This window comes from Syngnathus typhle, linkage group LG1 (assembly GCF_033458585.1).
Source record: "Syngnathus typhle isolate RoL2023-S1 ecotype Sweden linkage group LG1, RoL_Styp_1.0, whole genome shotgun sequence".
In the NCBI taxonomy this organism is placed as follows: domain Eukaryota; kingdom Metazoa; phylum Chordata; class Actinopteri; order Syngnathiformes; family Syngnathidae; genus Syngnathus; species Syngnathus typhle.
Window position 1 is genome coordinate 922,797 of NC_083738.1, and position 26,339 is coordinate 949,135.

General features: G+C 42.8%; 1 protein-coding gene across 1 annotated transcript in view; it reads left to right on the forward strand.

Annotated features, from left to right (window-relative positions):
• Positions 1-22,570, forward strand: part of LOC133162732 (uncharacterized) — a 191,866-nt gene extending 169,296 nt beyond the window's left edge. Inside the window, exons 3-6 of the mRNA XM_061292136.1 lie at positions 21,286-21,314; positions 21,392-21,515; positions 21,604-21,796; positions 22,518-22,570. Coding sequence (XP_061148120.1) covers positions 21,286-21,314; positions 21,392-21,515; positions 21,604-21,796; positions 22,518-22,570 — 399 coding nt within the window. The remainder of the gene's footprint in view (positions 1-21,285; positions 21,315-21,391; positions 21,516-21,603; positions 21,797-22,517) is intronic.
• Positions 22,571-26,339: the final 3,769 nt, after the last annotated feature.

The window sequence follows — 26,339 nt, forward strand, 5'->3', positions numbered from 1 at the left end:
TGTTGTCAGGTTTTTTCAAGGGCAATATTGGCGTATTACTAAGAGGGGTCTGCGTTATTCTTAACACATTTGCCACGAGCAGCCCTTCAATCTGTGTCTCGATCCCTTGAACTGCTTCCTCTTTCAGTGGATACTGTGTTTTCCACGGCGGCCTACAGCCTGGCCGAAGATCCACTTTTACCGGTTGCGCTGATTTTACAAGTCCAATATCTGTACTATGGCGCGACCACAGGTAGTCAGGGACCTGCCGTAACATGTCCTCTTTGAGTTGATCAGTCGCCATACTGAGGATGGAGTCGTGCGACAGCTGCACCGTTTGTGGTTGTCCGTGTCCGTGCGCTGAGATCATGATCTTCATATACTGCTTATCAGCGCTCACCCACAGCGCAACGTTTCCTTCCAGCGGGGAAAACTTGCGCCTCTCCGCCTCCACCATCATCTCCCCCACATGTTGCTGCTCACAGTCCTCTGCCACCAACAAGGTCACATGTGGGATGCTATTTTTGACCTTGAATTCCTTGTTGATGTATATGTCTCTCTGTATCTTCATGGCCACTCCCTGTGGTCCCAGGACGATACAAGTCCCATTCAATTGCACTCCCTGGGGTTGCCGACGTAACCACTCTTCTGCCTGGGCCTGCGTTAGGTCTTTGTGGTATTGTAATGTACAGTGAAACGGGTACTCGGGGGTCCTTGCTCCTGGTTTATTGGAGTGGATAAACTTTTCCCAGTTCTTGTATGGTTCCAACAGGTCGTCGCTGATCTTACCCACCCAAAATACAGTGGGCGTTGACTTCCTGGACTCTGACAGCATCATCACCTGATGGCACGCTTGGTATGGGATTTCAATCTCACATCCATCGGGGGAACACTTTATGGTGCAGTTTAATCCACACAAAGCATCTCTGCCAAGGAGGGCAATAGGTGTACGGTCTGACACCAGGACTGGTATTCTTATCGTGTGGTCTTGCCAGCAGAGCTTTACTGGTCTTGTGGAAGGGATCAGCTGTTTAATACCCTCGAACCCTATTGTCCGCACGAAATGACCGGACATGGGGAGATGTGTAGCGTCTTCGGGCCGGATACAAGTGAAAGCTGCTCCGCTGTCAACCATAGCTGTTAATGGTTGATCATTTACTTTCACTGTTATTATTGGCTCCTGTTCCGGACCTGACACTACCAGCTGACATCCCCCCTTAGGGCACTCTGGGCACCCCTAAAATCCGGGCTCCGGGCCCCCAAAGGGGTGTACCGGGCCTTGGGGCATTTGGACTCGTTGTTTGACGCCCCCTCTGAAGCCACCTCCAGGGGAGCTGTTGTTGGGTCTGTCGCAGTGGCGAGCCATGTGGCCTGGTCTCCCGCAATTGTAACACACAGTAGGTCTTTGTTGTAGGCCCCCCGGGAGATTCGGCCTTCCTGCCCATCCTCTGTCTCCACGGGCTTTGGCTCCCCAGAGATGGGTCTGTCTATTTCCCCATTGAGGGGCTGGACTGAAGGGCGCTGCCATAGCTGACTGCGGCGGTTGTCCAGGCGGGGGCGTGGGCTGTAATATGATTTGTTGTGGTGGAGCTTGCACCACGACTGTCTGCTTCTTCTCCTTCTTATTGTCCGCGAGTTGCACCTGGTTCAGCCTCCTCACCACTTCTTGGTCTTGTTCCTTTTGGGCCATCTCCTTCTTGCGGAACCAATCAACTTGATGAGCTATGTGATCGGTGTAGACAGTAGTCGTCATGTTTCCCAGTCCCACTACTTCAGCCAGTTTACTCCTCACTTGCAGGGGCAGGCCCTTCTGGATCTTATCCCGCAAGATAGATTTTTCCATTTGGGTTGTGTCCGGGTCGTTTCCAGTAATGTGTCTCCAAGTTTGATGCGCTCTTGCCACGTATGAGCGTGCATTCTCCATCGGTCCCAGGGGTTCGATCACAATGTTATCGGGGTTTGCATTGGTCGGATAAGCTGCCCTCAGTGCTCCCCACATCTGGCCTCGGACTGCTGCAAACAGGTCGGAGTCATTCGCTGATGTTGTGGTAAATCGATGTAGCCCTGCTTTTCCCAAAAGGTCTTTCATGGTATGAACTCCTACCACATTAGCCAGAAGCCTCTTGATGTCGCCTACCGCAAACTGCGTCCCCACCATGCACTCCTCCAACTTGGATATCCAAGGGTGTGCTCCATCCTGAATGGTGGGCAGCTTCTCAAGGATGGCTGACATGTCGGAATTCTGCCATGGCTTGTATTCCAGCTGTTGTCCTCTTACCAACACTGGCAGAATTGTATGTGCTCTCCTCGATCTTTGCCCATGACCCAAGGGATTCGCCGGCAGCTTGGATGCTTCTTTCTTCAGCTCGCGTTCAGCAACTTCTAATCTTTGCAATTCTTCTTCCAGCTCCTCTTGCTCCCTGGGCTCCCCACACCAGTCCAATTCCTCCAGGCATTGCTTTTTCTTAGTCTTAATGCTTATTAAAGCCGTTCGTCTCCAATCCTCTATAGCCATGGGGGTGGAGCATGAGGTGGGCGTTGGGACCTTGCCGCCCCACTCATCATCACTACTGTCGCTCCCACTGTCGGTACTGCTAAAATATGTTTTTGTCCTAATCTTTTTCCCTGGAGTGCGTCCTTTTTCCTCCGCTCGTTTTAAGATGCTTTTAATTATGGGGGCGTAACCCCCAGCTGCTCCTTCAGCGTCACTCTGGCTGTCATACCGCGCCTCCTTTCTGGTGTAGTCAGAGGTGCCTTGCTTCGCAAATCGTGTTTTATTTCTTTTGTGGGTAGGGCTGGGGTGCATGATGATGGTTGTCTTCGCTCTTCCTGTTTCGACAATGTCTTTATCCTCCGTCTCCAGCTGGTAACTTCCTTCTTGGTTGATTATCGGGAGTTGTGGATAGACATTACCGTTGTTTTCACTCGCATCATACGGTGGGGGATTCTTAACAGGGGACACATGTGAAAAAGGCGTGTTTGCTTTTTCCATTAATTTCCTAGCTTCCTCCACATTTTTCAGCATTTCAGCTGTCATTTTCTCTTTTTTCTGTTTGAACTCTCGGTTCAATTTGAGTCCTTCTTCGTCAAATATTTTCAACAATCCCAATTCCCATTCTCTTTTTTCCTTCCTTTTTTCTCCTATTTTTCCTTTTTTATTTCCTGCCTTGTATGCTGATACAAGTATTCGTATAGTCTCGATTACTTCCCTGTTAAAAGTCCCTTCCACCGGCCAAGGCCTTTCAATATCCGGCCATCTCTTATTCCATCTCTTAGATATTTCTTTGACCCCCTTGATAAGCGGGTTGTTTCTCAACACCACCTCTATGGGGGTAGTCATCATTGGGCTTGCAAAGCTCCTTTCTCCCATTTTTTTTTTTTTTTTTTTTTTTTTTTGTTTTGATTCAATGTCAATTAAACAATTGAGATAAGATTTTGCCAACTTCAGATGCGACCCTTAGGACCGTATTGTCATGCGCTTTCTTGATATTTAATTCGGTGTACTCCGCACGCACTATTCCTGTACCAGCACTCGACTTATGTTTGAGATGATGATTTGTCTGAAAAACAGTTATTCACAATCTTTATGATGATCAGTCTGTTGTCAGTCTGCTATATAATCCTTTGATTGCGGGTGAGAGTGAACTGCAAGAGTTTGTGGATAAATCACACTGGCCTTAAGAATTTTGGATGCGGCGCTCCACGAAGCTCTTCTCCAGAAGACCGGTAAGTTCAGTCTGTGTCTCTTTGTCCTCCTGGAGAAAACGGATGTATCTGCCGTCAGGTTTTTTATGCAAACAGAAAATCAGAAGTATTGAGGAGAGTTCCAAAGAAACAAAGCAGTATCACTAATTTGTTTTAAATTTGTCCTCCTTCACAATTTAAATTAACAAGTTGGGCTCTTCTTCAGTTCCACCTTGCCATTCCTCTCAGAATGCTAAAGGTGGCGCCAGCTGGCCTTAATGGGGTCCCCCATTATTTACGAGGGGGCTACCCTCTTCAGCCACAACTTGTTGTCTCCACTTGCATGCACATCTATATTAGTGTCGTATTGGGTAACACACGCATGCTCCTATTTCTCCAGTTGGTCATGCATTCTTTTGCTCCTTCAGCATTCCGTCTTCCACCATTCTATCATAGTTTCTCTCGTTGCTGGCAGGGCAGGCCCCCTTAATTGGGCATAACTTCGGCCCTGCGCCCCGCCTCGGCATCACCGCGCGGGGAGGGGCCAGCCTTAAACACAGTGGGCAGATACAGGTTGGCCACTCCCTGCCCTACCCACCGCCAGATCTCCCCCCGCGCGCGGGCACCGCAGGCGTGCACGCGCCCCAGAGCAACGAGAGCGCACTCTACTATCCGTTATTTTTGGTGGTTTTCCAAACACTCAAACTCTCCCCCATGCGCGCTCATGAGCACATTCACACACACACACACACGTACTTACGGACACGCGCGCACCCACACAAACACGCACGCACACACCCCTACACACACACTTACTGGGCCCAACAAGTACACGCCTCACGCGTCCATTCATTCGGAAGCTCAAACAGACAACATTAAGCTGACAGAGTTCACAAAATTTACACACGGACACAAAAGACATACAACGGGATTCGAATCCATTCCACATTTTGCTTCTTTCCAACTGCTGTTGAGCAGTTTGGTCATTTTAACTGTCATCAGAGCAGATGCACTGACAAATACGCACGTCTTACTTAACTTTTGTGTCGTTTCGTTTCGTTCCTAATAGCGCTGTATATCTCCCCTTTATTCTGCAGAATTTAACTTAAGTGTGCACACAAATTACTTTACCAATTATATCAATATTAAAACCCCAGAGGCCTCTTTTCCACGTTTTCCATTTTCACACAGCAGCCGCACAAAACCTTCGTCCAATAGCGGTTTTGTCGCCGGCTCAAATTTATCAAACTTTGACAGACGTGCATGCTATTACAGTGCGCCTCGACAAATCGGGATCGGACCGTTGCCGCGATAACGCACCAGCTACCTCGGTATTCAAAAATGACAGCCCACAGGGTTTACCTATTCATTTCCTTGCACCAGCGTTTAAATCGAGGAGCCTTGTAACCCCCACACACTTCTAATTCGATCAGTGTCCAAACGACGTGGCTTACGCGCTTTATTTTCCTCGGTACCCTTAAAATCTGACCGGATCTCGGCACCCATAACTGGGTCTGACCGGACCACTTCGGCACCCTTAAAAAAGGGTCTGACCGGGTCACTTCCACATTCATGCTCACAGTTACGGATGCCAAGGCTGCGCACTTTTCCTATTTGCCAAACGCGGTCAGCGCAAGCCTCCCTTTTATGTCGGACTTTTGACGGAGACTTCCACGTCCGCCGAACAGCTTGGCAACCGCACTTGGCCCGTACAGCCATTAGGTGCGACTGCAGTGTCCCGGCTTGTCCCAGGAATTTTAACCGTCTGGGGGCTAAGCGGGTGGCTATCTCTTGTCGCAACAGTGTTCAATCGTATCTGTGTTTTCGCCTCATTCACACAGCTAAAATTTCTATCCTCCATCGGATCTGTCGCCAAACTAAAGTCCACGTTTTATGGGACTTTCTACCATTCTTTTATTGTGACGGTCAACAGCGATGTCCCTGACAACCTGTCCCGTCACGAGCCACACTACTTCGGGCTTTTTTCTTTTTCATCATTCATCATTCTCACCAGACATGTCACTCACTCCACTGTGCACATTCCCCATTAAGTTCTAAGTTACTGTTCACTTTTTATTTCTTATTTTTTATTTATTTTCTATTTTTATTTTATTTTTTCTTTGCTGCTTCTATTTGGGGCCACTCCCCCTTTGAAAGTCGAATTATGACGACTTTTTGACTGGGAGAGACAACTTACTCCCGAGACAGCTCATGGCCACATCAGATTCGGTTGTAACTGCCCCCCTCAAGGGGCCGACCCCCCACCTGTCCAAGAACCGAGCATATCGCGGCAACTGCGGGCGAAGCATCTCACCTTAATGACAGCCGCTGGTCGACCGCTGGATTCTCGCTCAGGAAGCGGGCGCGAATTCCCCGGGGGAACACGAATCCTGTTCGTGACGCCAAAAATGTGGTGAATGGTCTTTGTTGTTTCGCTGGTCTCCAAAAAACACTCAGTGGACAATGGCTGTCCCGGCCAAGCACTCCAGTGACACACGGCTGATTGGGAAAAGATTTTATTCAACCGATGTCAAAGTGATGTCTCTCCAAAAGTTTGAGTGGCCCCAAAAGCAAAGATGGTTCAGCTCTCGACGGCACAGATGTTCGCCCCAAAAAAGCTCCCCCCTCTGGCAGACAAGCCTATCTTATACCTGCCCGAACCGTTGATGTCATGACTTGGGGTGCAGCTGCTGTTCGTATTTTAGTCTACTCGTTGCTCCCAAATGTCCTAAGAAGGACATGTAGAAGACGCTTTCCCCTGCATAACAACAGCTGCTCCCTTCTATATTCTAAGTTGCTATACCTTGCAGAAACTGAGGCATCTCTGGCCAGCCAAAATAGCTTATGGTCTCCTCACTGCAGCTAAGTCACCATTTAAGGTGACATACGGCGACGCCTAGAATCTAAAATTTACCTCATTGGCATCGAAAAAAACGCTCTCGGGTGCTTTAGAGTGCCGAGTTTATTACTGCGCATTAAGAAATGACCACCTCCAACGTTTGGTTTATGTTTTATAAGCATTTTTAATTTTATTGCTTAAATCGCATTTTCTCGGCGAGGTGAGCGCTTTTTCTGAATTGTGCCGCTCCCGTCACTCTGGTTAGGTTGGCATCGAAAAAAACGCTCTCGGGTGCTTTAGAGTGCCGAGTTTATCACTGCGCATGAAGAAATGACCACCTCCAACGTTTGGTTTATGTTTTATAAGCATTTTTAATTTTATTGCTTAAATCGCATTTTCTCGGCGAGCTGAGCGCTTTTTCTGAATTGTGCCGCTCCCGTAACTCTGGTTAGGTTGGCATCGAAAAAAACGCTCTCGGGTGCTTTAGAGTGCCGAGTTTATCACTGCGCATGAAGAAATGACCACTTCCAACGTTTGGTTTATGTTTTATAAGCATTTTTAATTTTTTTGCTTAAATCGCATTTTCTCGGCGAGCTGAGCACTTTTTCTGAATTGTGCCGCTCCCGTCACTCTGGTTAGGTTGGCATCGAAAATAACGCTCTCGGGTGCTCTAGAGTGCCGAGTTTATTACTGCGCATTAAGAAATTACCACCTCCAACGTTTGGTTTATGTTTTATAAGCATTTTTAATTTTATTGCTTAAATCGCATTTTCTCGGCGAGCTGAGCACTTTTTCTGAATTGTGCCGCTCCCGTCACTCTGGTTAGGTTGGCATCGAAAAAAACCCTCTCGGGTGCTTTAGAGTGCCGAGTTTATTACTGCGCATTAAGAAATGACCACCTCCAACGTTTGGTTTATGTTTTATAAGCATTTTTAATTTTATTGCTTAAATCGCATTTTCTCGGCGAGCTGAGCACTTTTTCTGAATTGTGCCGCTCCCGTCACTCTGGTTAGGTTGGCATCGAAAAAAACGCTCTCGGGTGATTTAGAGTGCCGAGTTATTCACTGCGCATGGAGAAATGACCACCTCCAACGTTTGGTTTATGTTTTATAAGCATTTTTAATTTTATTGCTTAAATCGCATTTTCTCGGCGAGCTGAGCACTTTATCTGAATTGTGCCGCTCCCGTCACTCTGGTTAGGTTGGCATCGAAAAAAACGCTCTCAGGTGCTTTAGAGTGCCGAGTTTATCACTGCGCATGAAGAAATGACCACCTCCAACGTTTAGTTTATGTTTTATAAGCATTTTTAATTTTATTGCTTAAATCGCATTTTCTCGGCGAGCTGAGCGCTTTTTCTGAATTGTGCCGCTTCCGTCACTCTGGTTAGGTTGGCATCGAAAAAAACGCTCTCGGGTGCTTTAGAGTGCCGAGTTTATCACTGCGCATGAAGAAATGACCACCTCCAACGTTTGGTTTATGTTTTATAAGCATTTTTAATTTTATTGCTTAAATCGCATTTTCTCGGCGAGCTGAGCGCTTTTTCTGAATTGTGCCGCTCCCGTAACTCTGGTTAGGTTGGCATCGAAAAAAACGCTCTCGGGTGCTTTAGAGTGCCGAGTTATTCACTGCGCATGAAGAAATGACCACCTCCAACGTTTGGTTTATGTTTTATAAGCATTTTTAATTTTATTGCTTAAATCGCATTTTCTCGGCGAGCTGAGCACTTTTTCTGAATTGTGCCGCTCCCGTCACTCTGGTTAGGTTGGCATCGAAAAAAACGCTCTCGGGTGCTTTAGAGTGCCGAGTTTATCACTGCGCATGAAGAAATGACCACCTCCAACGTTTGGTTTATGTTTTATAAGCATTTTTAATTTTATTGCTTAAATCGCATTTTCTCGGCGAGCTGAGCGCTTTTTCTGAATTGTGCCGCTCCCGTCACTCTGGTTAGGTTGGCATAAAAAAAAAACGCTCTCGGGTGCTTTAGAGTGCCGAGTTATTCACTGCGCATGAAGAAATGACCACCTCCAATGTTTGGTTTATGTTTAATAAGCATTTTTAATTTTATTGCTTAAATCGCATTTTCTCGGCGAGCTGAGCGCTTTTTCTGAATTGTGCCGCTCCCGTCACTCTGGTTAGGTTGTTATCGAAAAAAACGCTCTCGGGTGCTTTAGAGTGCCGAGTTTATTACTGCGCATTAAGAAATGACCACCTCCAACGTTTGGTTTATGTTTTATAAGCATTTTTAATTTTATTGCTTAAATCGCATTTTCTCGGCGAGCTGAGCACTTTTTCTGAATTGTGCCGCTCCCGTCACTCTGGTTAGGTTGGCATCGAAAAAAACGCTCTCGGGTGCTTTAGAGTGCCGAGTTATTCACTGCGCACGAAGAAATGACCACCTCCAACGTTTGGTTTATGTTTTATAAGCATTTTTAATTTTATTGCTTAAATCGCATTTTCTCGGCGAGCTGAGCGCTTTTTCTGAATTGTGCCGCTCCCGTCACTCTGGTTAGGTTGGCATCGAAAAAAACGCTCTCGGGTGCTTTAGAGTGCCGAGTTTATTACTGCGCATTAAGAAATGACCACCTCCAACGTTTGGTTTATGTTTTATAAGCATTTTTAATTTTATTGCTTAAATCGCATTTTCTCGGCGAGCTGAGCACTCTTTCTGAATTGTGCCGCTCCCGTCACTCTGGTTAGGTTGGCATCGAAAAAAACGCTCTCGGGTGCTTTAGAGTGCCGAGTTATTCACTGCGCATGAAGAAATGACCACCTCCAACGTTTGGTTTATGTTTTATAAGCATTTTTAATTTTATTGCTTAAATCGCATTTTCTCGGCGAGCTGAGCACTTTTTCTAAATTGTGCCGCTCCCGTCACTCTGGTTAGGTTGGCATCGAAAAAAACGCTCTCGGGTGCTTTAGAGTGCCGAGTTATTCACTGCGCATGAAGAAATGACCACCTCCAACGTTTGGTTTATGTTTAATAAGCATTTTTAATTTTATTGCTTAAATCGCATTTTCTCGGCGAGCTGAGCACTTTTTCTGAATTGTGCCGCTCCCGTCACTCTGGTTAGGTTGGCATCGAAAAAAACGCTCTCGGGTGCTTTAGAGTGCCGAGTTTATTACTGCGCATTAAGAAATGACCACCTCCAACGTTTGGTTTATGTTTTATAAGCATTTTTAATTTTATTGCTTAAATCGCATTTTCTCGGCGAGCTGAGCACTTTTTCTGAATTGTGCCGCTCCCGTCACTCTGGTTAGGTTGGCATCGAAAAAAACGCTCTCGGGTGCTTTAGAGTGCCGAGTTTATTACTGCGCATTAAGAAATGACCACCTCCAACGTTTGGTTTATGTTTTATAAGCATTTTTAATTTTATTGCTTAAATCGCATTTTCTCGGCGAGCTGAGCGCTTTTTCTGAATTGTGCCGCTCCCGTCACTCTGGTTAGGTTGGCATCGAAAAAAACGCTCTCGGGTGCTTTAGAGTGCCGAGTTATTCACTGCGCATGAAGAAATGACCACCTCCAACGTTTGGTTTATGTTTAATAAGCATTTTTAATTTTATTGCTTAAATCGCATTTTCTCGGCGAGCTGAGCACTTTTTCTGAATTGTGCCGCTCCCGTCACTCTGGTTAGGTTGGCATCGAAAAAAACGCTCTCGGGTGCTTTAGAGTGCCGAGTTTATTACTGCGCATTAAGAAATGACCACCTCCAACGTTTGGTTTATGTTTTATAAGCATTTTTAATTTTATTGCTTAAATCGCATTTTCTCGTTGAGCTGAGCGCTTTTTCTGAATTGTGCCGCTCCCGTCACTCTGGTTAGGTTGGCATCGAAAAAAACGCTCTCGGGTGCTTTAGAGTGCCGAGTTATTCACTGCGCATGAAGAAATGACCACCTCCAACGTTTGGTTTATGTTTTATAAGCATTTTTAATTTTATTGCCTAAATCGCATTTTCTCGGCGAGCTGAGCACTTTTTCTGAATTGTGCCGCTCCCGTCACTCTGGTTAGGTTGGCATCGAAAAAAACGCTCTCGGGTGCTTTAGAGTGCCGAGTTTATCACTGCGCATGAAGAAATGACCACTTCCAACGTTTGGTTTATGTTTTATAAGCATTTTTAATTTTATTGCTTAAATCGCATTTTCTCGGCGAGCTGAGCACTTTTTCTGAATTGTGCCGCTCCCGTCACTCTGGTTAGGTTGGCATCGAAAAAAACGCTCTCGGGTGCTTTAGAGTGCCGAGTTTATCACTGCGCATGAAGAAATGACCACCTCCAACGTTTGGTTTATGTTTTATAAGCATTTTTAATTTTATTGCTTAAATCATATTTTCTCGGCGAGCTGAGCGCTTTTTCTGAATTGTGCCGCTCCCGTCACTCTGGTTAGGTTGGCATCGAAAAAAACGCTCTCGGGTGCTTTAGAGTGCCGAGTTATTCACTGCGCATGAAGAAATGACCACCTCCAACGTTTGGTTTATGTTTAATAAGCATTTTTAATTTTATTGCTTAAATCGCATTTTCTCGGCGAGCTGAGCGCTTTTTCTGAATTGTGCCGCTCCCGTCACTCTGGTTAGGTTGGCATCGAAAAAAACGCTCTCGGGTGCTTTAGAGTGCCGAGTTATTCACTGCGCATGAAGAAATGACCACCTCCAACGTTTGGTTTATGTTTAATAAGCATTTTTAATTTTATTGCTTAAATCGCATTTTCTCGGCGAGCTGAGCACTTTTTCTGAATTGTGCCGCTCCCGTCACTCTGGTTAGGTTGGCATCGAAAAAAACGCTCTCGGGTGCTTTAGAGTGCCGAGTTTATTACTGCACATTAAGAAATGACCACCTCCAACGTTTGGTTTATGTTTTATAAGCATTTTTCATTTTATTGCTTAAATCGCATTTTCTCGGCGAGCTGAGCACTTTTTCTGAATTGTGCCGCTCCCGTCACTCTGGTTAGGTTGGCATCGAAAAAAACGCTCTCGGGTGCTTTAGAGTGCCGAGTTTATCACTGCGCATGAAGAAATGAACACCTCCAACGTTTGGTTTATGTTTAATAAGCATTTTTAATTTTATTGCTTAAATCGCATTTTCTCGGCGAGCTGAGCACTTTTTCTGAATTGTGCCGCTCCCATCACTCTGGTTAGGTTGGCATCGAAAAAAACGCTCTCGGGTGCTTTAGAGTGCCGACTTTATCACTGCGCATGAAGAAATGACCACCTCCAACGTTTGGTTTATGTTTTATAAGCATTTTTAATTTTATTGCTTAAATCGCATTTTCTCGGCGAGCTGAGCACTTTTTCTGAATTGTGCCGCTCCCGTCACTCTGGTTAGGTTGGCATCGAAAAAAACGCTCACGGGTGCTTTAGAGTGCCGAGTTTATTACTGCGCATTAAGAAATGACCACCTCCAACGTTTGGTTTATGTTTTATAAGCATTTTTAATTTTATTGCTTAAATCGCATTTTCTCGGCGAGCTGAGCACTTTTTCTGAATTGTGCCGCTCCCGTCACTCTGGTTAGGTTGGCATCGAAAAAAACGCTCTCGGGTGCTTTAGAGTGCCGAGTTATTCACTGCGCATGAAGAAATGACCACCTCCAACGTTTGGTTTATGTTTTATAAGCATTTTTAATTTTATTGCTTAAATCGCATTTTCTCGGCGAGCTGAGCGCTTTTTCTGAATTGTGCCGCTCCCGTAACTCTGGTTAGGTTGGCATCGAAAAAAACGCTCTCGGGTGCTTTAGAGTGCCGAGTTTATTACTGCGCATTAAGAAATGACCACCTCCAACGTTTGGTTTATGTTTTATAAGCATTTTTAATTTTATTGCTTAAATCGCATTTTCTCGGCGAGCTGAGCACTTTTTCTGAATTGTGCCGCTCCCGTCACTCTGGTTAGGTTGGCATCGAAAAAAACGCTCTCGGGTGCTTTAGAGTGCCGAGTTTATTACTGCGCATTAAGAAATGACCACCTCCAACGTTTGGTTTATGTTTTATAAGCATTTTTAATTTTATTGCTTAAATCGCATTTTCTCGGCGAGCTGAGCACTTTTTCTGAATTGTGCCGCTCCCGTCACTCTGGTTAGGTTGGCATCGAAAAAAACGCTATCGGGTGCTTTAGAGTGCCGAGTTATTCACTGCGCATGAAGAAATGACCACCTCCAACGTTTGGTTTATGTTTAATAAGCATTTTTAATTTTATTGCTTAAATCGCATTTTCTCGGCGAGCTGAGCACTTTTTCTGAATTGTGCCGCCCCCGTCACTCTGGTTAGGTTGGCATCGAAAAAAACGCTCTCGGGTGCTTTAGAGTGCCGAGTTTATTACTGCGCATTAAGAAATGACCACCTCCAACGTTTGGTTTATGTTTTATAAGCATTTTTAATTTTATTGCTTAAATCGCATTTTCTCGGCGAGCTGAGCACTTTTTCTGAATTGTGCCGCTCCCGTCACTCTGGTTAGGTTGGCATCGAAAAAAACGCTCTCGGGTGCTTTAGAGTGCCGAGTTTATTACTGAGCATTAAGAAATGACCACCTCCAACGTTTGGTTTATGTTTTATAAGCATTTTTAATTTTATTGCTTAAATCGCATTTTCTCGGCGAGCTGAGCACTTTTTCTGAATTGTGCCGCTCCCGTCACTTGGCATCGAAAAAAACGCTTTCGGGTGCTTTAGAGTGCCGAGTTATTCACTGCGCATGAAGAAATGACCACCTCCAACGTTTGGTTTATGTTTTATAAGCATTTTTATTTTTATTGCTTAAATCGCATTTTCTCGGCGAGCTGAGCGCTTTTTCTGAATTGTGCCGCTCCCGTCACTCTGGTTAGGTTGGCATCGAAAAAAACGCTCTCGGGTGCTTTAGAGTGCCGAGTTTATTACTGCGCATTAAGAAATGACCACCTCCAACGTTTGGTTTATGTTTTATAAGCATTTTTAATTTTATTGCCTAAATCGCATTTTCTCGGCGAGCTGAGCACTTTTTCTGAATTGTGCCGCTCCCGTCACTCTGGTTAGGTTGGCATCGAAAAAAACGCTCTCAGGTGCTTTAGAGTGCCGAGTTTATTACTGCGCATTAGGAAATGACCACCTCCAACGTTTGGTTTATGTTTTATAAGCATTTTTAATTTTATTGCTTAAATCGCATTTTCTCGGCGAGCTGAGCACTTTTTCTGAATTGTGCCGCTCCCGTCACTCTGGTTAGGTTGGCATCGAAAAAAACGCTCTCGGGTGCTTTAGAGTGCCGAGTTATTCACTGCGCACGAAGAAATGACCACCTCCAACGTTTGGTTTATGTTTTATAAGCATTTTTAATTTTATTGCTTAAATCGCATTTTCTCGGCGAGCTGAGCGCTTTTTCTGAATTGTGCCGCTCCCGTCACTCTGGTTAGGTTGGCATCGAAAAAAACGCTCTCGGGTGCTTTAGAGTGCCGAGTTTATTACTGCGCATTAAGAAATGACCACCTCCAACGTTTGGTTTATGTTTTGTAAGCATTTTTAATTTTTTTGCTTAAATCGCATTTTCTCGGCGAGCTGAGCACTTTTTCTGAATTGTGCCGCTCCCGTCACTCTGGTTAGGTTGGCATCGAAAAAAACGCTCTCGGGTGCTTTAGAGTGCCGAGTTTATTACTGCGCATTAAGAAATGACCACCTCCAACGTTTGGTTTATGTTTTATAAGCATTTTTAATTTTATTGCTTAAATCGCATTTTCTCGGCGAGCTGAGCGCTTTTTCTGAATTGTGCCGCTCCCGTCACTCTGGTTAGGTTGGCATCGAAAAAAACGCTCTCGGGTGCTTTAGAGTGCCGAGTTATTCACTGCGCATTAAGAAATGACCACCTCCAACGTTTGGTTTATGTTTTATAAGCATTTTTAATTTTATTGCTTAAATCGCATTTTCTCGGCGAGCTGAGCACTTTTTCTGAATTGTGCCGCTCCCGTCACTTGGCATCGAAAAAAAACGCTCTCGGGTGCTTTAGAGTGCCGAGTTATTCACTGCGCATGAAGAAATGACCACCTCCAACGTTTGGTTTATGTTTTATAAGCATTTTTAATTTTATTGCTTAAATCGCATTTTCTCGGCGAGCTGAGCGCTTTTTCTGAATTGTGCCGCTCCCGTCACTCTGGTTAGGTTGGCATCGAAAAAAACGCTCTCGGGTGCTTTAGAGTGCCGAGTTTATTACTGCGCATTAAGAAATGACCACCTCCAACGTTTGGTTTATGTTTTATAAGCATGTTTAATTTTATTGCCTAAATCGCATTTTCTCGGCGAGCTGAGCACTTTTTCTGAATTGTGCCGCTCCCGTCACTCTGGTTAGGTTGGCATCGAAAAAAACGCTCTCGGGTGCTTTAGAGTGCCAAGTTTATCACTGCGCATGAAGAAATGACCACCTCCAACGTTTGGTTTATGTTTTATAAGCATTTTTAATTTTATTGCTTAAATCGCATTTTCTCGGCGAGCTGAGCACTTTTTCTGAATTGTGCCGCTCCCGTCACTCTGGTTAGGTTGGCATCGAAAAAAACGCTCTCGGGTGCTTTAGAGTGCCGAGTCTATCACTGCGCATGAAGAAATGACCACCTCCAACGTTTGGTTTATGTTTAATAAGCATTTTTAATTTTATTGCTTAAATCGCATTTTCTCGGCGAGCTGAGCACTTTTTCTGAATTGTGCCGCTCCCGTCACTCTGGTTAGGTTGGCATCGAAAAAAACGCTCTCGGGTGCTTGAGAGTGCCGACTTTATCACTGCGCATGAAGAAATGACCACCTCCAACGTTTGTTTTATGTTTTATAAGCATTTTTAATTTTATTGCTTAAATCGCATTTTCTCGGCGAGCTGAGCACTTTTTCTGAATTGTGCCGCTCCCGTCACTCTGGTTAGGTTGGCATCGAAAAAAACGCTCACGGGTGCTTTAGAGTGCCGAGTTTATTACTGCGCATTAAGAAATGACCACCTCCAACGTTTGGTTTATGTTTTATAAGCATTTTTAATTTTATTGCTTAAATCGCATTTTTTCGGCGAGCTGAGCACTTTTTCTGAATTGTGCCGCTCCCGTCACTCTGGTTAGGTTGGCATCGAAAAAAACGCTCTCGGGTGCTTTAGAGTGCCGAGTTATTCACTGCGCATGAAGAAATGACCACCTCCAACGTTTGGTTTATGTTTTATAAGCATTTTTAATTTTATTGCTTAAATCGCATTTTCTCGGCGAGCTGAGCACTTTTTCTGAATTGTGCCGCTCCCGTCACTCTGGTTAGGTTGGCATCGAAAAAAACGCTCTCGGGTGCTTTAGAGTGCCGAGTTTATCACTGCGCATGAAGAAATGACCACCTCCAACGTTTGGTTTATGTTTTATAAGCATTTTTAATTTTATTGCTTAAATCGCATTTTCTCGGCGAGCAGAGCGCTTTTTCTGAATTGTGCCGCTCCCGTCACTCTGGTTAGGTTGGCATCGAAAAAAACGCTCTCGGGTGCTTTAGAGTGCCGAGTTTATCACTGCGCATGAAGAAATGACCACTCCAACGTTTGGTTTATGTTTTATAAGCATTTTTAATTTTATTGCTTAAATCGCATTTTCTCGGCGAGCTGAGCGCTTTTTCTGAATTGTGCCGCTCCCGTAACTCTGGTTAGGTTGGCATCGAAAAAAACGCTCTCGGGTGCTTTAGAGTGCCGAGTTTATCACTGCGCATGAAGAAATGACGACTTCCAACGTTTGGTTTATGTTTTATAAGCATTTTTAATTTTATTGCTTAAATCGCATTTTCTCGGCGAGCTGAGCACTTTTTCTGAATTGTGCCGCTCCCGTCACTCTGGTTAGGTTGGCATCGAAAAAAACGCTCTCGGGTGCTTTAGAGTGCCGAGTTTATTACTGCGCATTAAGAAATGACCACCTCCAACGTTTGGTTTATGTTTTATAAGCATTTTTAATTTTATTGCTTAAATCGCATTTTCTCGGCGAGCTGAGCACTTTTTCTGAATTGTGCCGCTCCCGTCACTCTGGTTAGGTTGGCATCGAAAAAAACGCTCTCGGGTGCTTTAGAGTGCCGAGTTTATTACTGCGCATTGAGAAATGACCACCTCCAACGTTTGGTTTATGTTTTATAAGCATTTTTAATTTTATTGCTTAAATCGCATTTTCTCGGCGAGCTGAGCACTTTTTCTGAATTGTGCCGCTCCCGTCACTCTGGTTAGGTTGGCATCGAAAAAAACGCTCTCGGGTGCTCTAGAGTGCCGAGTTTATTACTGCGCATTAAGAAATGACCACCTCCAACGTTTGGTTTATGTTTTATAAGCATTTTTAATTTTATTGCTTAAATCGCATTTTCTCGGCGAGCTGAGCACTTTTTCTGAATTGTGCCGCTCCCGTCACTCTGGTTAGGTTGGCATCGAAAAAAACGCTCTCGGGTGCTTTAGAGTGCCGAGTTTATTACTGCGCATTAAGAAATGACCACCTCCAACGTTTGGTTTATGTTTTATAAGCATTTTTAATTTTATTGCTTAAATCGCATTTTCTCGGCGAGCTGAGCACTTTTTCTGAATTGTGCCGCTCCCGTCACTCTGGTTAGGTTGGCATCGAAAAAAACGCTCTCGGGTGCTTTAGAGTGCCGAGTTATTCACTGCGCATGAAGAAATGACCACCTCCAACGTTTGGTTTATGTTTTATAAGCATTTTTAATTTTATTGCTTAAATCGCATTTTCTCGGCGAGCTGAGCACTTTTTCTGAATTGTGCCGCTCCCGTCACTCTGGTTAGGTTGGCATCGAAAAAAACGCTCTCGGGTGCTTTAGAGTGCCGAGTTTATCACTGCGCATGAAGAAATGACCACCTCCAACGTTTGGTTTATGTTTTATAAGCATTTTTAATTTTATTGCTTAAATCGCATTTTCTCGGCGAGCTGAGCGCTTTTTCTGAATTGTGCCGCTCCCGTCACTCTGGTTAGGTTGGCATAAAAAAAAAACGCTCTCGGGTGCTTTAGAGTGCCGAGTTATTCACTGCGCATGAAGAAATGACCACCTCCAATGTTTGGTTTATGTTTAATAAGCATTTTTAATTTTATTGCTTAAATCGCATTTTCTCGGCGAGCTGAGCGCTTTTTCTGAATTGTGCCGCTCCCGTCACTCTGGTTAGGTTGGCATCGAAAAAAACGCTCTCGGGTGCTTTAGAGTGCCGAGTTATTCACTGCGCATGAAGAAATGACCACCTCCAACGTTTGGTTTATGTTTAATAAGCATTTTTAATTTTATTGCTTAAATCGCATTTTCTCGGCGAGCTGAGCACTTTTTCTGAATTGTGCCGCTCCCGTCACTCTGGTTAGGTTGGCATCGAAAAAAACGCTCTCGGGTGCTTTAGAGTGCCGAGTTTATTACTGCGCATTAGGAAATGACCACCTCCAACGTTTGGTTTATGTTTTATAAGCATTTTTAATTTTATTGCTTAAATCGCATTTTCTCGGCGAGCTGAGCGCTTTTTCTGAATTGCGCCGCTCCCGTCACTCTGGTTAAGTTGGCATCGAAAAAAACGCTCTCGGGTGCTATAGAGTGCCGAGTTTATTACTGCGCATTAAGAAATGACCACCTCCAACGTTTGGTTTATGTTTTATAAGCATTTTTAATTTTATTGCTTAAATCGCATTTTCTCGGCGAGCTGAGCACTTTTTTCTGAATTGTGCCGCTCCCGTCACTGTGGTTAGGTTCACTGTAAGAAAAGATCGTGAAATTGACAGTAAAGTGCTGTAAAATCGTGACAGCAAAAACATGTAAACAGGAAAACAACGAAACAATGTTCAATTGACTGAAATACTTTGTTAAATACAGAACTAAACATAACTGTTAATTTTAAAGTAAAAATATGTTCACATAATCACATTTCTTTGTAGAATCTACATATTGTTGTAACTTTAACTAAGAAAACCTGTAATACAAAAAAACAATACAGTACAGTTAAAACTACGGAATGTCACTGTTAAAATAATGGTCATTTTTTGTCAAGTTATTTAACAATACAGTACAGTTAAAACTACGTAATGTCAGTGTTAAAATAATGGTCATTTTTTGTCAAGTTAATTGATTTTTACAGAAAGAAACCATATAGCCTTATCATTTGTATAACGCACATTGCAAACTAATTTAAGAGAAAATAAATAGGTTACAACTGTAAAATTGAAGGATTACAAATGGAGATTGTCCAAACTTTTCACCAGGCCAAAACTTAAAAAGTAATTGGGGGCCATGGGTCAGTGTTGTGTTGCATTGTTTGTATGCAAAATGATAGCTACCAATTCCCTTTCACTTTTCCTTTTTCAAAGAACAACAACAAACAGCATACACCATGATTTCTTATTTTCATTACCTGATTTATTTATTTGGAAAACAGAACCTCATGGCAGGCCAGCTTTGACCATTCGTGATTCGTAACTCTTAATATATTTCATGAAATATGTTTCAGGAAATAAATTAAGAGGCTTGTAGTTTGTATATTTGAAAAATTAAACAATTTTATCCTTTAGTGACAAAAGATCTTATGTGTTTCAAACATCACCACAGTGTTAAACTAAAATATTACTGAAAAAAATGTAAAAGACTGTATTTAAATTAAGTGTAATGTTTTCATTAATGTTGTTTTCTCGAGGTAAGTGCACCATGGACGGTTATGTAATTATGGCTAATAACACTGTCATTGAATAACACCCACTGTGGAAAATTATTTATTTCATTGCACCACTGAACCATCGCGAGAGGTTTCAGTCCGCGCTTTTCAAAGTTTAACGGCTCGTGCGTGCCCAGCCCGCCATTTCAGGCAAGTGCAAGTCTACTACACTGACGCCCTCGGTTCGTGCTGCTACAACTTGGAGCTGCGAAAGAAAACACAACTTGGAGCTGCGATTACATGATAAGGCAGAGGACCGTGACATGTAATACTGGTAAGCTTAAAATTGACGTTGTTTGAAATTGTTCTGCTCAACCACTGAAGTCACCTAAGATTAAAATATATATATATACACTAGCTCTGTTTATGACCGTTGTTATAACGCTGACTAGCGGGGCTAACTCGACTTTTGGCAGTTTTGGGGTATACTTAGCTTAGCTAATTAAAATATATTTATATACACTAGCTCTGTTTATGACCGCTGTTATAACGCTGACTAGCGTGGCTAACTCGACTTTTAGCAGTTTTGGGGTATACTTAGCTTAGCTAATTGTTTATCACCAAAACGCACGCACACGCACACACACACACATACGTGCATGCGCCCGCACATACGTGTAAATTGGAGCTGACTCTTAGCTAGCATTTTCTTATTCAGCTTGTTTATTGCTAAAACAAACGTACCACTGAAATCTTTCTATGGTCAAAATCCTTATGTTCGGATTTTTCATTGGACTTTGCGATTGTGCAAAAGGCGTTTTTGTGTATGTACAGCCAAGCTAGCTAAAGACGTCGACGTTTTTTTTTTCCCAAGTGTATTTCGCGCTTACAACAAGCGGGCATTTTGTGAGTTTTCATCGCGAACTTAACTATGCTTTTGTCCATTTTTTTTCTCCATCTAAAATTAAAAAGGGAGGGAAAATGTGGCCTTTTCTCCAACATTAGTCCATGTTATTTGTCAGCTTAGTTTGCTCAAAATGATTACTTGCGGGTTTTGCAGCAAAGCAATAGAGACAACGAGGGGCTACGTGCTGCATTGTAGAGTTCATAGAAATGAACCCCACTGTTTTTTCAAATGCGTTGGTAGTGACTGCAAGCGGACATTTTGTACCTATGCATCTTTTAAAGCTCATTTTTATCGGGTTCACAACGTGCCGCGTCCCTCTGTTACCAATAGTGCAGTTGTTACAGATCTCAAATGTGCCGTTTCTATGTGTGACCGCAACTTTCACACGGTGAATGAACTTGTCACCCACTTAAAGGAGCATATAGTGGAGGGGCGACCTGTGACATGTCCAGTAACTGGTTGTAAAAATACATTTACTGTGAAATCATCATTCACTGCTCATATGTCCAGGAAACATAGAGCATGCTCCATTGAAAGCATAAGTGGCATATTCAGAAAAAAACATTTCTCAGTATTCTTCTGATCGTTTTGATTCAAAATGATGCAGCTGTGTATTTTGTAGTGGATATACATAGGGCTGACTATCATTCTGAATATCATCTGTACTCGGTGACAAAACACAGTACAAGGTTGCAGTGTGTTAACATTGACAACTTAGCTGATTTTTATCCGTTGCCATCATACATTATTAACGGGCACCAAGTCATTCCACTAAAACATAGTGTGTTGTCAAAATAAGCATTGTCTTGACTTGTTTGGTGGGGAAACCACAATAAAATGCACATGTATGTTGAGATAAAATAACAATGGCTGGGGGGGAAAAAGTTAGCAGTTTGCTCGTTCTAAGAAGTTACTTTTTTGTATAGGTTATGTGTTACTTGACTCAATGATTAATTAATAGTCTTCTTTTACTTGCCATCTTGCAATGTGAAATAATTCTTTCTTGCCTGCAGAAATGATGGACTTGGAGCAAACCTTTATACGCAGCGCTGTCAATGAGGTCTTACCTGACCTTCCAGAGATGACAAAAGACATTCTAGAGGAAACCTTACAATCCCTTGGTGTAGAGACTTATGATAATTTTCAGTTCATTGAGGAGGCAGATTTACTGTCTGCATTGAGGCCGATACAAGCCAGAAAAGTCCTTGCAACTTGGATGTAAGTCAAGTTTTGCACTACAGGAAGAAGCCCTTTCTAAAGTAGCCCACTTGAAACATAAACATTTGTATTGTGTAACAAATAACACTTTGTGTGTGGTTTTACAGGCCAGACTCCTGAAACAAGCAGCTCATCGGTTTGTGCCTCTCCGGGACCTCCCACATCTTTGCCTTCGGGTTCACCCCTAAGTTCAACCTCAACCTCTCCAAACAGCTGTCCAAGCCCCGACATAGACTGGGTAAATTACTTCATCATACCATGGGACAGGTTCTCAGAGGAACTGATGCAGTCACTAGAAAGAGGAAAACGACCAAGTCCACGACTAAGGAGGGAGATGGTCAGAATTGTGGTCCGTGAGATGATGCAAAAAAAGTCTTGCATAAGTAATAAGCACACTACTGCTCAAAGTTGCTCTCCTCTTTCAGTCTCTCACAAAGTTAAAAATGATGAGGGGAGAGCTAAATGGTTGCTCTGAAGATGTTAAGGAGATGGTGCTGCTTCTCCTGTCCTACTTTGATGAGAAGGAAGATGCAATGTTCTATCATGTGGAGGACACATGCCTGGCTGTGGAAGTACAGATGGATCAGATTCCCTTGACACCCACCATCGTTGTGTGTGGTAAGTTCACATTTCTTTCTTATAATTATCTCTTACATTTAATATTACACTTTTTATCTTTCTCTTTTGCTTAATCTATTTGAAGATAAATCAATTTTACACAGTGTTGTTGGTTGTGTAAGAATATTAGTCAAGTGGCCTTAAATTTTGTCTACTTACAGTAAGAAAATTAACCGTGACGGTTGAGAAGCATATATGTTCAATGTTTTCTTAAAGTGTTCAGTAATGCCAGCCTGGCTACATTTTGTTTGAACCTTTCTTTTTTTTCCCCTTTTTTTTCCTTCTTTTTTTTTTGTATTTAGGACGATCCTGCTTTACTTCAAGACAGTTCATGTTGAGTGTGGATCAAAACATCGTATGTGACAACATCCCCTTCTTCATCTCTGCCCTGTGCATGCTGTTTGGAAGCTATTATTGCTTTAACATCCATTACCCTACAGCGCTGGCATCAACCCTGGAGTTTCTGCAGAGGTATGTCCTTTTTGATTGATGGATTTTACCAATGTGAACTGATATGAATCTTAGGGCGTTTTCACAAGGGACTCAAATCCGTATTTGGGTATGATATTTGCTCAAAATCCACTTGTTTCGTACCATGTGAACACAATCTGGACCGTGCCAGGATAGGGCCAGAGAAACCTTCCTTGGAGGTCGTATCGGAGTCCGGGTACGAGTGGATACGGATCATGTGAACACAAACCGGACTCTGGCCGTACTCCAGACCAGACGCAGGCTCCAGGCGGCGGTGACGTCACCGTCGCCACGCGACCATAAACAGACCAAAACAACGCAGCATCCTTGCTCTACGGGCTCAAATTTGTGACCGGATAACTCGCTGGATGAACAAGGCATCGTTTTCAACATCTTAATTCGAACGGGCCATCATGTTTAGTAACAACACTCTTCTTGCCTCTTGTTGCTAACAAGTTCTTCGTTTGTTGTCATTCTAGGCCGTCACTCGTTTTATTACGTCTGTACTTCTCACTCTCTTGTTTGTTGGATTGCTACAGAATGTTTGTATACCGCTGCCTGCTGTTTTGGTCCAGTCAGTCACTCAGGTCCAGTACGGACCTGGTAAGGACTAAGACACCATGTGAACAGAAAAAAAAATCATTTTTCTCTGGCTGGTTTCGGGCACGGCCACGCATGTGAAAACGCCCTTAAATTACTGCAAGCATGACTCAGGTTTAGATGACTTGTCAATTACTGTTTTGAGAGTAGCCAATCATTTTCTATTTGTCAGTGAAGCTATTTTATGAATACAATTGTCTGTTTTTCTCATATTTCCATAGATGTTTTTTCTCCATCAACCCAGAGAAGGGCACTAAAGTGGATAAGACAAGCACATCCCGTCTTCATGTGAACCCTCGAGTCATCACCTTGATTCAGGAGTTTTCGGATCATGAGTGGCGTGATGTCTGAACATGGACTTAAAAGAGGGAGATTTGTGGCACGTCATGTGCCCCCTAGTCATTTTAAAGGTTTGCCTCGGCTCTTTCTTGTTATCGAGTTTGTAGACTGTATTTGTAGACCAGTATTTTTTTTGTTTGTGTCATTTACAAGTATTTTGTTACTCGATGTGAGGGAACTAGTACTCTATTTAAATGTCTTAGAGTTCATATTAAATAGCCTAAGGATTATTTGATCTGTTTTGACTGTAAAGAAACAGTTTAAGTTGAGCAATAATGGTAGCATGCATACTTATGTATGGCATTTCTGTTTATATTTGAGATGTTTCAGTCCTAAAACAAGATTTTATGCTTTATATTGGCTACAATTAAATTTACAAATATATATTTAAGAGTAAAAAAATGTCTCCATTATCCGTAAAACAATTGAGAAGGGTTCACTTAATTGTCATACTCTGTTCTAATGTTTATACGATGATACGAATGTGTCTTGAGTGAGGACAGATTATTTTCTTCACTTCTTTGAGTTTAATAAACTTCTGTAGACACCCGTAATTTTTGTTGTTGTTTTTTTTATCTCAGCAAGGTAACTCAGGGTATAACTTGTGGCTTTTCACTAAATTACATGTTATTGGTTAAACACTTACACATATGTTGAGGGCAGTGCATTTAAAATTAAATTTGACTTTTCAGTTTTAGATTGATATAAGATACACTTAACAGAACAGGATTTTATGCTTATTAAAATGTAATTGAGTAAATTCAGTGAGCCTATAAAGCTGTTGCTTTGACTGTAAAATATAGTTGTTAATACTAAAAAAATAATTATATTTGAATCAATATTTGAGTTAAACATGCAGAAAAATTCAGTCAAACTGCATTTTTAATCTACAATTATTACTGCAAATTTATGTTATGTACTTGGGGTTTTTCAGTAAAGTTGAATGAGATTGGATGTAGAATTGACATCAATTCATTGCAAACTTTACTAAAATTATTAGTTTTATAGCTGCATATTCATGCTTATTCAGCAGAACATAGCTGTTAAATCTACCAATGTAGATTGTACTTTTTGTACAGTTTAAAGCTGTATGATTTACAGGTTGCTCTGTAAAATCGTTTACATTTTGACTGTATTTTTTACAGAATTATTCTGGCAACCCCAGCTGCCAGATTTATTCTGTAAAAACAACGGAATTTTTTTTACAGTGTTGGCATCGAAAAAAACGCTCTCGGGTGCTTTAGAGTGCCGAGTTTATTACTGCGCATTAAGAAATGACCACCTCCAACGTTTGGTTTATGTTTTATAAGTATTTTTAATTTTATTGCTTAAATCGCATTTTCTCGGCGAGCTGAGCATGCACTTTTTCTGAATTGTGCCGCTCCCGTCACTCTGGTTAGGTTGGCATCGAAAAAAAACGCTCTCGGGTGCTTTAGAGTGCCGAGTTTATTACTGCGCATTAAGAAATGACCACCTCCAACGTTTGGTTTATGTTTTATAAGCATTTTTAATTTTATTGCTTAAATCGCATTTTCTCGGCGAGCTGAGCACTTTTTCTGAATTGTGCCGCTCCCGTCACTCTGGTTAGGTTGGCATCGAAAAAAACGCTCTCGGGTGCTTTAGAGTGCCGAGTTATTCACTGCGCATGAAGAAATGACCACCTCCAACGTTTGGTTTATGTTTAATAAGCATTTTTAATTTTATTGCTTGAATCGCATTTTCTCGGCGAGCTGAGCACTTTTTCTGAATTGTGCCGCTCCCGTCACTCTGGTTAGGTTGGCATCGAAAAAAACGCTCTCGGGTGCTTTAGAGTGCCGAGTTTATCACTGCGCATGAAGAAATGACCACCTCCAACGTTTGGTTTATGTTTTATAAGCATTTTTAATTTTATTGCTTAAATCGCATTTTCTCGGCGAGCTGAGCGCTTTTTCTGAATTGTGCCGCTCCCGTCACTCTGGTTAGGTTGGCATCGAAAAAAACGCTCTCGGGTGCTTTAGAGTGCCGAGTTTATCACTGCGCATGAAGAAATGACCACCTCCAACGTTTGGTTTATGTTTTATAAGCATTTTTAATTTTATTGCTTAAATCGCATTTTCTCGGCGAGCTGAGCACTTTTTCTGAATTGTGCCGCTCCCGTCACTCTGGTTAGGTTGGCATCGAAAAAAACGCTCTCGGGTGCTTTAGAGTGCCGAGTTTATCACTGCGCATGAAGAAATGACCACCTCCAACGTTTGGTTTATGTTTTATAAGCATTTTTAATTTTATTGCTTAAATCGCATTTTCTCGGCGAGCTGAGCGCTTTTTCTGAATTGTGCCTGTCCCGTCACTCTGGTTAGGTTGGCATCGAAAAAAACGCTCTCGGGTGCTTAAGAGTGCCGAGTTATTCACTGCGCATGAAGAAATGACCACCTCCAACGTTTGGTTTATGTTTAATAAGCATTTTTAATTTTATTGCTTAAATCGCATTTTCTCGGCGAGCTGAGCGCTTTTTCTGAATTGTGCCGCTCCCGTCACTCTGGTTAGGTTGGCATCGAAAAAAACGCTCTCGGGTGCTTTAGAGTGCCGAGTTATTCACTGCGCATGAAGAAATGACAACCTCCAACGTTTGGTTTATGTTTAATAAGCATTTTTAATTTTATTGCTTAAATCGCATTTTCTCGGCGAGCTGAGCACTTTTTCTGAATTGTGCCGCTCCCGTCACTCTGGTTAGGTTGGCATCGAAAAAAACGCTCTCGGGTGCTTTAGAGTGCCGAGTTTATTACTGCGCATTAAGAAATGACCACCTCCAACGTTTGGTTTATGTTTTATAAGCATTTTTAATTTTAGTGCTTAAATCGCATTTTCTCGGCGAGCTGAGCGCTTTTTCTGAATTGTGCCGCTCCCGTCACTCTGGTTAGGTTGGCATCGAAAAAAACGCTCTCGGGTGCTTTAGAGTGCCGAGTTTATTACTGCGCATTAAGAAATGACCACCTCCAACGTTTGGTTTATGTTTTATAAGCATTTTTAATTTTATTGCTTAAATCGCATTTTCTCGGCGAGCTGAGCAGTTTTTCTGAATTGTGCCGTCCCGTCACTCTGGTTAGGTTGGCATCGAAAAAAACGCTCACGGGTGCTTTAGAGTGCCGAGTTTATT